We start from the raw sequence: 11,249 nt of genomic DNA, 5'->3' as shown, positions 1-11,249 counted from the left end.
TGAAAATCTTACATTCGGTAACTTAAATCATATTTATTTCCCAAGGGAATATCAAGAGTTTTGCTTCTCAGAAATTCTCTCATCAGCTAAATGTCAATTACCTAGAAATGACAAGAGCTTTAGGGTCTGGGAACAGTTGCGAGAAAAGGTGGACATCTATCTGTCTACGTGAGCCGAGTGCGTTCTGTGAAGGTCTCATAAACTCGGAGCCGCATTGTTTGGGGGTTTTGATTTGCATATCAGTGTCCTTAATTGCTTTATCTCCATCCCTTTTATTTTCCAATCTTAAGAGATTTAGTCATAAGATTCTGATAGCAGGAGCTTTGGGTACATTTTGTGTTTTGCTAATTTGCCATGAGAACACAGAGTCGCTCTGAGCCTATGGGATCTGTCCTGGCACAATGCAAATAGGATCATGAGAAATGGGAACGCACAGCATAATGCTCTTATTGTGTCTGCCTACTTTGCTTGGGGCAGGGAGGGGACAGTTAGCAGGTGGGGGCGGGGGCAGGGGACAGAGGAAGAGGGGCTCGTGAGGACCACAGTTTCTGTACCATCGTCACGTCGCCTACTTATACACGGGCTTTGCTTTATTTCAAAATGCTGCATTTGAGGAAGGGGCAGAAGAAAGGGCACTGGTACCATTCTCACATCCATTAGCCTCATGCGGGTGGCCGCCTGGGCACCCGGAGCACGATGGCCTCTCTGTGAGCCAAGGAAACATTATGTGTTCAGGTCCCTTGGGCTGATGTGCCAAGCGCACTCAGGAAAGGCTGTGACACAGCTATGGCCGTGTGCTCTGAGCACTTCTGCCACTCAACATGGCTGGTTGGAGGCTCAGGTGACAAAACTACATTCTGCATTTCATGACGATGGCTCATGTGGTCTTTTGGAATCTGGCCCCGTTGCGGGAACAGCATGGCCGTGGCTGTTGTGTTGGGTTTGGGCCCTTCGCAGATGTGTATCTCGTGGACGATCACTCGCTGTTCACTAGCACGTGGCTTAGTGTCTAGATTAGTGTCTATGGAAAGTTATCACACAGTTAAGGGCGGACTCTGGGGCAAGCAGGTGGGTTTGTAGATACTTCACCTTGAGCGAATTAACGTTTCTGGCTTTTGGTTTCCTTTGCGAAAGAACAGTACTAGTCTCTTCCCAATCTGTGAGGTGTAAGTAATATACTCGGCACTTAGCACCGCTGTCTGGGAAACAGTGAGGTGTAAATGCCAGCTATGACTATGTGACATCTGGTGTTGAACTTCTCCTGGAATGAACCACATTTCAGTCTCTCTGGGGCCAGTGGGGCTTTCTGCAATGCGCAGTGACGACTTCTGGGGTCTTGCGACAATCAGAGCATGGTGGGGGGTGGCTGTGAGGCTCTGTAAGAGAATTCGGCAGAGCTCGGACCCCCTCAGGCGTACTGTGCTCTAAGCACATGGCGATTGATTTCAAGCTCGATGACACATTCTTCGCAGAGCAGTTGCCAAGGAACGAGGCAATCTTAGGACAGAAATACTGCCTGTGTTTAGTTTGCTGGTCGAAGGGGTTTTAGGTGGTGTCACATTTTCTTACTAGCATTCCTGGTCTCCATGAAATAACTACACGAGAAGACAAGTTAGGTACAAGGACAAAACCACAGACCCAGGTTGGCTCCATATAGACAACAGGCCCTTCGTTGCCTTTTGATATTGATCCAAAGATGTCCTGGATTAAACGGACAGGAAACCGAGACCACACGCTCAAGTGGCTCTGTGGCCTGCCATCCAGCAAAGTGACTTTTGTTGAGAAGCTGCTTTCTGGGAAGTCCCCGGTGTGGCCCTTGGCTCCACCCTCTCTAGTGATGGGACCATGGATGAGTCAAGTCACCACCGCCGTCCTCAGGGCTGGATGCACAGGGTGAACGGAGCAGGCATCAGGGCCTATTGGGGACTGCTGGTCCCTCCTTCCCCATAGATGGCTATAATGGGGCTCCTCGCATTTACATCGAGACCAGCTGCTGTGTCCAAACAGAGAGCTCAGGGGGTTTGGGGCAGAGAGGACAGTTCTTATTTTACATGAGTATTCGCTAAAGAAGGTAGTGGGATGCTGATAATCTAATGATTTCCATACTCAAAAGTGAGTGACCCTTTGGCTAATAACTTCTGGTGATTTTATGAAGCAAAAGAGTAACTATCATGGCCACATGAAGCATATATGTCTCACTGAGTCAGTGAGAATTCCTAATAATATGGAAATAGTGGTTCTTAAGATCTGCTGTGATCACGTGGTTTAACATTTTTTGCAAGTCTGGCATGGATGTGGTGCATATAAACTATACACTGACAAAGCCAAGATGCTCTTCAATCAAAGGATCTTTACATCATCTAAGGACAGTTTTTGATGAAATTATGAAAATTATAATGAAATTATAATGACAGTCAGAAAGATAGATGTGAATTTGATTTCATACAATTTGACAATGAACCAAGAGTAAGGTATCCTCAAGACATATAATCGGCTACAACCCACTTTAGAAACCGAGAGGTAGCTACCCTAATAACTTGGTGGGGATGGTGGGGAGGTGGCGGACGGTTCTAGAAGGACCTGCGTAGGTTGCTTGGCGGACCGCTCTCCAGAGGGACCAGTCTCTGCCGGGAGCCCGAGTCTTCCCCTTGAGGCAGGGGACTAGTCTCAGTGAGTCTTGCTGCTGTGTCCCAACTTCCATTTCCTCTGGCCCATGGGGATGGGCAGAGAGAGACGGGGCACGTCTCCAGCTCCTACAAGTTCTGGGAACCAGGTGGCTGTCTGGCCCCACACCCCAGGGACAGGCTGCCTCCCGGCAGGTGGAACCAGTACCCACCCTGCCTCCATCTTTGTGGCTGTTGGGAGTGTACGAGGAAGGAGGGGCGGTGGGCACAGGAGGCCGATCACTTCACTTCTTCTTGGGCAAGCATGCCGCATGTCCGCCACCTAGGGGAACACTGTCCTACAGACCAAAAGTCAAGCAGGAGAAGATTTCTAGGCCAAAGTCTGAGAGGCACTTGAGCTGCTGAAGTGTCAGGGTTTGTGGGGATGAGTTGGGATATCTAAAATTAAAGGTGTCCTAGAAAACCAGTCATGATGAGTGACCAGTGTATTCAGTGGCCAGATGGTCACTGAGCCTGATGCCACCTGTCAGTCTCAGTAGAAACTCAGCATCCTAAGCTCTGCAGGCTGAGCCCACAAGGGAGAAGCACCTGTTACCAGGACCTAAATTCGTTTTCAGGAAAAACCCAGAAACTACAGAATTTGTTGTTTTAAGGTTAGACTAGATTGACTACCCAACTTCCTAGGCCGGTCGGGCATCGCTAGGAGGTAAACTTCACCTTTGCAGCTGGGAGATGCAGGCTACAGTTATACCCTCCTGTGGGATTATACCCTCCTGTGGGATTAGGACTCTCTCAAAGGAGATTAACAGAAGAGATTGAGAACCCGCCTTCCACAGATCTACAAAGAGGGCCCAAGAAAACATGCAACGAGCAAGTGACAGGCGGCCTCTAGTGGCCACTGACAGTTAAGCCTCACATCAGATACTTGACAGAGAAGGAAAAGGTACTTTCGATTTCCTCGGATTCGACAGGTTCATGAGAATGAAAGAAATCAGAAAGAAAAAAAAAATGTTCATAAGTAATTAAATCCTTAGTATTTGTCAAAGAACCTCAAATACTAAAGTCCTTAAATAAATATAATTTAGGCACTCTTTTTTGAGAATGTATTTAAGTTCCAGAACCTTTAATAACTTCTATTGTAAAAATTCAAACTAAAAGAAAAACTAGAAATGTCAACACCTTTTGCAGGAGGTTATGGGAATCTCTTTTAGTTGTTGTTATTTTGCCTAAGGAGAAGCAAGCTAATATTTCTGAAAGCTTCATCAACTGGCGACCTTCATCTTGGCCTCCACTTTATGTCTTTTACTCCATGAAAATGTCTTTTCAAAGCAGTGTTATCTGCCCACGGAGAATTTAAACAGGAGTCGTCATCATTTTCTTCCAATTTCTGGAAATAAATACGTTTTACTCAGGAAGGTGATTCGGGATTTTGCAACATAAAGAGGCTGGAGGAAGAACCCACGACCAGCCTCCTCCTCCCCCTCCCCAGAAGCAGGACACTTCGAGACTCTGACGCATGGGGGGTGGGCCTGGCAGGGCCCCTGCAGCCTGGAGAGGCTGAAGCCCTACAAAGCCCCCGCCACATCCTGCAGCAGTCACCTCCCCACAACTGTCCAGGCCCCTCGGTAAGGTGAGGGGGCGAATGCCCCAGATGCCAGCTGTTACCTTGAGTTCCTCCTGTCTTCTGTGATAATACAGCATCAGCTGTTTCTGCTCCTCACTGCTAATAATAGGTTCTCGGGCTGGAGCTCCTTGTCCCCTCTGCAAAGATGAGGGAAGAGCACATGGCGGATTAAGGCATTCTCACGGGAACAACCCAGGAAGTTACAGTGAATGTGTTGTGACCACCTCTGCCAACTGCTGAAGACAAAAAGGCCATCCATTTCCGACCATCCAAAGCGGATCGTCAGGGGGACACCTGGTCTTCAGCAGCCCCTCGCCCTAGGCCCTCATGGCGGATGGAGACCAGAGGTGCGCAATACCACCCTGTCACGGCCATTCCCAAGGCAGCCACTGCAGGCCCAGTGGGGAAGGGACAGGGGCAATCGTGGGGGACCCTGCATCCCCCAGACGGGAGAGCAGTGATTTGGAAGAGCGCACACGGCCGAAGCAGCCGTGGGGCGCACAGCTCGCGGTGTACCCGTACACCCTCTCACCTCCCTCCTCGTTCATGGAGTACCCGCACTTTGAAAAACTTGAAATCAAAAAATATTTTTATTTACTCGTAGCCCTATTTTTTAATGTTGAAATTAGCATGGCACCCCCCTCCCCCAATTAAAACAAACTCCAGATATTGCCAATCAATCCATATTTTCTTCCAGCTTCGGTTGGTGCATAAGAGGACAGTGTTAAGTCTGGACCAATAGGATTAAAGTATTTGCACAAGGAACTTAAAATCTTTCAGATGTGCTGTACATTTTTATTAGTTTGAAAGTAAATAAAATAGTGACATATTAAAGCAAAAGTACTTACTTGCTGAATCTTGACAATAATTTTGGTTTTTTCATTTTTGCCCACATAGTCCGAAAGCTTCTTTGTTCTTCTTAACTCCTTGGCTGCCCACCACAGCTGGGCCTCTGACTCCTCAATGACACTGAGCGCTGCCTGGGGCCGCGGTGACAACCCACTTTAAGGTCATCAGACACAGCAACAGTGGCCCTACCCGGGTGTGCGGATCCTGGTGGGCGAGGCTTCGGGAACCTCGCCTGCCCCTGGCCTCATGGAGGCCCCCAGGGGCAGCACTAACTCCCCCACTTACTCAAAGGTCCCCTTCATTTTAGTACCTTCCCGTAAGTTTCAACTCATGCCCTGACTCAGTGGACTTCTTGCTCTGGGAAGTGGGGAGTACCCTATCTCCTTTGCATCCTCATCCATACTATAAGGTCCCTCTTAGCTGGATTTTGAGAATACTGCCAGGGATGAACACTGGGATCCTGCTGGGTTTTTAAAAACAGACATAATAGGGCTGTTTGCCTCTGCATATGCCACCTGTTTGAGATGGCTCAGAGGACCAGATACTGTCTGATAGGATGGAGAATAAATGAGACAGACAAAGGAAAATGAAACATGAAGGTAGAAAATAAAATGAAGCAAGGGGTAAGGCTAGAACACAAAACTCCATGCAAAGGGACCAATGCATTTGGGTAGAAACAGGCACAAATTAGGTTTCTGGCTTTCTAATGCCTCACCCCACCCTCAAAAAAAAGGCAGTGTTTTCAGATACTCTGGATGGGCAGCCTCGCGAACCTTCCCTCCCGCTGCTCTGAGGGCCACCCTCAACCGTGAGCTCCGCCTCCTCAGGTCCTCCGCCCCCTCGGGTCCTCGTCCCCCACTCCGCATCACGCGGCAGGATGGAATGGAAAGCTGTGTACGAAGCAAAAAACTACACCCAAAGAGGAGGCTCCGATCAGAGGGGCTTCTGCTCTTTGGGGCGGGCAGTGTGTGAACTCACCTGACAGGATGTAAGAGCCACATACCTGGGTTCCTGACAAGTCTTCCTTGTTTTCAAATTCCATCCGGATTGGATCGTAAGGCGGCAAGCCCATGGGATAAACGATCATCACTGCCCCTCGGAGCTGGTCCAAGGCATCCTTCACCATTTCCATGGTAACACAGACGCTGGCTTCCACTTGTTTCTGAAAGAGGGCCGGCATCGTTATCTACAATGCTACTGATCAACTCGACGAATATTCACCAAGTTCTGTACGAGACCCTTGACAGGTATTGCCAGAGCCACAGAAAGGATCACACAGCGCTGGTACCAAAGTGACTACCGTCTACCTTGGGCTGAGCCACATCCACCACAGCCTTTCGTTTTCTCAAGTTCTTCAAAAAGGTAAAGGAAACAAAATCACAAATGCATCAGTTCGTATTTATATCACGTGAATCACATTTACGCGAGCCAATAACATTTTTTGTCTGAGCTGTGGGAACTGGGAAGAAAAGCTAAGCCCCGCCCCGAACACGCTTGCTTCCCTGCTCTCTGGAAGGCTTAAAAAAAGAAAAGGAAAGGCTGGTCCGCAGGTAACTCTAAAGGCCAAAACTGGAGTTTGTATTTCAAAAGACAAGCTACAGAGTATGATTTAAAAATCTAACCTTAGATATTATGGCTTTGGCTTCTTCTATCGTCTTCTTTAAAACTTGCTTCATTTTTTCATTTGGAGCTTTAAAAATAAGAAAGGGAAGAGGGAGAGAGACAGCTGTCTTTCAAATTCTTCTTAAATATCCCGACCTCCTCTGAGTCGGGGAGTCAGGGAAATGAGAGGAAGCACAGGAATGGAATGTAGGTGGGGACACGAGAAAGCTGGCCGTGACAAGTTACGGAAACATCTCTTCAGGAGAGCAGAGACCTGGAGAGCGCTGTACGCAAAGTGGCAAAGGCCACAAAGAACAGGAATACGTGTCATGGGACAGATAGGGGTTGGCAAACCTTATGTGAAGGGCCAGTTTAACTTTTGCAGGTTATACAGTCGCTCTTGCAGCTACTCAACTGTCACGGCAGCATAAAAGCAGCCATAGATAATACATAGCTGAATGGGGTGGCTGCATTCCAATGAACTTTCTTTACAAAAATAGGCAATGGCCAAACTTGGCTCGTGGCCCATAGTTTGCCCACCCCTAAACAAGAAAAATCATTAACTTGAACGTTTAGAAGCGAAAACAATGGAAATGGAATGTCCCAATCTAAGGGTGATGGGGCAAGTTCGAATCTTATATTCTTAAGAATAGTATTAATTAGACATTGAAAATACTAGAAATATAAAACTATTAGAATAGTAACGGTTAAGACAATTGGTTTAAAGATGAATAATGAACTGTTAACTGGATCTTATGAGATATATAGATTTTTTTCATTGATGCAATTCCTTCTAAAAAGCAAAGAATCTCTCCAAATTGAGAATGAGTTTACGTGTGAAAAGATGTGGAAGACAGCTAACCATATTCCAGGTAAAAAATCAATAGAAATAATACTAAAAATTCCAATTATCCCCAATATTTAACAACATATATACATATTTGGGGCATGTAAAGACCTTGTAGGGTCACTTTTGAATTTCTTTTGCTTCTAACAAAAGAAATGTGTTAGGTGCGTAGGCGATACTTAGGTGTTTGTTAAATGATCAATTATGTTCTTTTAAATGGAGCTCTCGATGCAGGTTAAAAGGGACGAGTTATCAAAATGAGTTATCATCCCTTTTCCCTTCAAATTCCACACGATCAACCATATACTAAAAGAAGAACCATTTCTTCGATGCTGGGACATGTACTGAGGTGCTTTGTGCCAAAGAGAAGCATGTACTCAATTCAACTGGAGACCCTCGTGCTGACAATATTCATTTTTCTTTCACACAGAATCGTGAAGAAACCCTAGTATCTGCAAACTGTAACAAAACGCAACCTTCAAGAAGTTTCCAATGATAATCCTCCCCTTAGGTCGAACCACATGGAATTGCCAGTTTTCAACCATTTGTGACCTAATTTCATATGGTTTACCTGATATATTTAAAAGCGTATCTTAGTAAGAGAGAGAAAACGGACGCTTCCTTTATCCGCCTACGTCATTCTGGATTGGTGTTTTACCGCGGGGAGTCACACGGTGCAGTACTTTGTAAGTCCGTACAGAAATACCGATATCAGTTTTTAACTGAAAGAACCGCTTTCATACTTGCTGCTATGTTCATTCAGGCGGGCGCAGAGGAGAAAAATGCGGGATTACCTTGTCCATTCCTTCGTCCAACATCATCCTTTTTAAATAGTGAACCTCCACTGGGTATACACTTTTCACCCCATTCATCCCTTAGTTTCAGTTCTTCAATCTGGTCATCAGTCAGTCCTTGCATATTAGGAGGAAGAAACACGCCATGTTCTGCCAATTCTTCCATTTCTTGAAAATAAGAGAAAGTTAGACAATATGCATTACAATCATCATCCTAACACCTTCTACCTCATTGGAATGTATGCTCCTTAGAGGTCAGGAGTCTGGCCCATCAGCTCACGATTTTATTTAATAAAAAGTAACACTTGCTGTGTGCCAGCCCTGTCCTTGACCTTTGACAAACGGTCGCCTATCCATCCTAGGTCAACAGAAGCACAGAGGGTTTAGGAGCTTGCCCACTCACAAACGGCTGGGCTGCAGATTCCCAGCTCTAATCTGCTGTGCTGTTGTACTTCCTGGCACTCCGGAGGCACAGACTAAATTCATTGCAAGTCTGAATACATATCCACATAGGGCTTTACAGCTTTCCAAGTGCATTCACATAGATCATCTTAGTTAACTTAACCTTGTGAGGTAAGGGAGACAGTTATCAACAACCATCTTCCCTTATTACAGCCATTTCATCTGAGGCTTGCTCAGGTCATACTGCTACCACTTTCGACAAAACTTTAAATATTTTATAAATAATTTGTGTAAATCCAATTAGTGGGGAGGATTTCAGGCAGCTCACACCCCTCAGAAGTGGCAGAGACAGGACAAGCCCTTGGTTTTTTTGTTTTCTTTTTCCCCTTTGGATTGCTTGGTTTTTTATTTTTTTCTATTCCGTATATATTCACCCCAAATCCAGTCCACATTTTAACCTCACAAAATTTCCTTCCTTCCTTTTGTCCTTCCTCTCTCTCTCCCTCTTTCCCTTTCTTCCTTAACAATAAGAGGGGCTCTGCGTCTTCCTCTAATGCGGTGAGGACACCAGGTCGCCTGTGAATACAGTGCTATGAAGCAGTGTGACTGAATGGAGTTCTCCCCAGCAGACTCCAAGCCTCTGGGAGCCAAGTGGCTGGTCTCCTTCATCCTTGTTTTCATCTGGCAGAGCCCTGGGGCCTGTCTGAACCGCAGCTGACAATGGCGACTATAGAATAAATTTATGAATTCCAAGTTCACTAACGTGACTGAACATTCGGTATATTTTCAACTGATAATTTTATAAAAATAAGTTGAGTCGCTTTTCTCCCTAAATGTTTTAATTTTAAAATAACATTTAATATTAAGCTTGTTTTGGAATCAGTACTAAGAAACTGTACTAAGAAACTGTAACTAAGAAACTATACGTCTGCCTCATAAAGGTAAAACCACGACCGTTAAGAAGTTCTCCATGGTACAAAAATCACATTATAATTATAAAAACACTCAACATCCTAGACTGTATCTGGAGTATCATCATGTCAAGTTCTGTGCTGTCTAATGAGGTAGATACTAGCTGCGCTTGACTAAATGTAATTAAAATGAAACGAAAAATTAAAAATGCAGTTCCTGGGCTGCATTAGCCGTATTTCACATGCTCACCGGCCGCATGTGGCTAGTGGATACCTTACTGGATAGCACAAACACGGGACACTCCCATCGCGATGGTAAATGTCCTTGGACAGCCCTGCTCTCGAGTGCTGAGAATAGGGTGACCAAAATGCTGTACTCTGAGAAACAGGGCTGTGTTTCCTGGAGAGGAAGGTCACCAAGGCTCGTTACTGTCTTCTCAGCCTTGAGGGGCCGTCCCAAAGCTGGGTGGTTCACCGTTACAGCTCTCCGTCGGAAGTGTCCAAAGAGTGAATTCACCTTTTAAAAACGGCCAGCGATCGCTCCCCATCTCACATTTGTTGAATTCCACTACACCTGCTCTTCGGCCCAGTCTTTCGGCTCCCTCCCGGTGCTCTTCCCTCCCTACCCGTCTATTTCGAGTGTGTTCCTCCCAGCCCCCCAATCCTGGCTCCGAGCCACTTGGGCGCGCACTTGGCCTCTCTCGCGGCTCTCCTGTGAGCAGGCTCTTTGTGCATCTCTGGTGAACCACGGTGTCCCATTTCAAGCCCTGCTACTGCACGTCTTCGCAAATATTCGCACACTTGACCCTCGCCCCCAGACGGCCGGAGAAGGCCTTGTGGGTCTGCCCAACTCCCTCAGTCCCAAATGGCCCGTTTCTTCTCCCTCCGGGGCCCTGCGCGGCCCAGGAGCCCACCCTGCCTTGGCTCGGGCCCCACAGACCCGGCCCGCAGACTCGCCGCGCCTCGGGGCCCACCTGAACACAGGCGCTGCACCTTGAGCCGCGCGTTGTAGATCTGGGCCACCTGCACCGTGAGCTCCTCCAGCTCCGTGCTCCCTGGCGCCTGAAGCAAAAACTGGCTCTCGTCGCCCCGCTTCACGTGCAGCAGAACCATGGCGGCACCAGAGGCCCCGCCGAGGAGGCGAGAAGGCCCGGGATGCGCGGCCCGCGGGAACTCGAGGGGCCAGCAGCCACGACGGACAACCGCTCTTTCGAGGCCGGAACCCACGGCTCCAGCGCCTGCGGTGCGAGGGAAACGGCACTCGGTCCCGGAAGTACCTGTTGCTAGGAGCAACAAAGAAAGAGAATCAGAGGGGCCGCCAGCTCGGGGGTCCAAATCTGAGGGGGCGGGGTTAACCTACCGTACGCGTAGACTTGGCAACCCACTCCCAGAAGCAGGTGCTGTCGAGAAACAAGCAGATGCTTTCGAGAAACGAGCAGCCAGTCTCCTCCCGCGCCTGCCCCAGGGATTCACCCAGTCCCGCCCCCGGAAATAACTGTTGTCAGGGCAACCCTCAAACACAGACCAAGCCGTCGGAGGGGAGCGCGGAACACCCAGCCGACTCGCCTGGAGCCCGAGATTCCACCCCGGGGAGAT

The 11,249-nt window shown here is 47.6% G+C and overlaps 1 protein-coding gene across 4 annotated transcripts in view; it reads right to left on the bottom strand.

The window, feature by feature from the left end:
* Nucleotides 1–3,713: 3,713 nt before the first annotated feature.
* CUNH21orf59 (chromosome unknown C21orf59 homolog) overlaps nt 3,714–11,249 on the bottom strand; it is a 9,031-nt gene continuing 1,495 nt past the window's right edge. Inside the window, exons 1-8 of one of the 4 annotated variants that reach the window (XM_011373842.2) lie at nt 11,014–11,098; nt 10,628–10,936; nt 8,341–8,508; nt 6,720–6,787; nt 6,101–6,259; nt 5,097–5,228; nt 4,290–4,385; nt 3,714–4,011 (exon numbers count right to left, since the gene is read on the bottom strand). In XM_011373842.2, the coding sequence (XP_011372144.1) occupies nt 3,901–4,011; nt 4,290–4,385; nt 5,097–5,228; nt 6,101–6,259; nt 6,720–6,787; nt 8,341–8,508; nt 10,628–10,766 (873 nt within the window). In that variant the 5' untranslated portion in view covers nt 10,767–10,936; nt 11,014–11,098 and the 3' untranslated portion in view covers nt 3,714–3,900. Of the gene's footprint in view, nt 4,012–4,289; nt 4,386–5,096; nt 5,229–6,100; nt 6,260–6,719; nt 6,788–8,340; nt 8,509–10,627; nt 10,937–11,013; nt 11,099–11,249 lie in introns of those variants that run through there. The other 3 variants (XM_011373843.2, XM_023519729.1, XM_023519730.1) reach the window with 3 other exon arrangements.

The sequence above is a fragment of the Pteropus vampyrus genome, unplaced genomic scaffold (assembly GCF_000151845.1).
Source record: "Pteropus vampyrus isolate Shadow unplaced genomic scaffold, Pvam_2.0 Scaffold233, whole genome shotgun sequence".
In the NCBI taxonomy this organism is placed as follows: Eukaryota; Metazoa; Chordata; class Mammalia; order Chiroptera; family Pteropodidae; genus Pteropus; species Pteropus vampyrus.
This window is presented reverse-complemented; position numbering and strand designations above follow the sequence as displayed.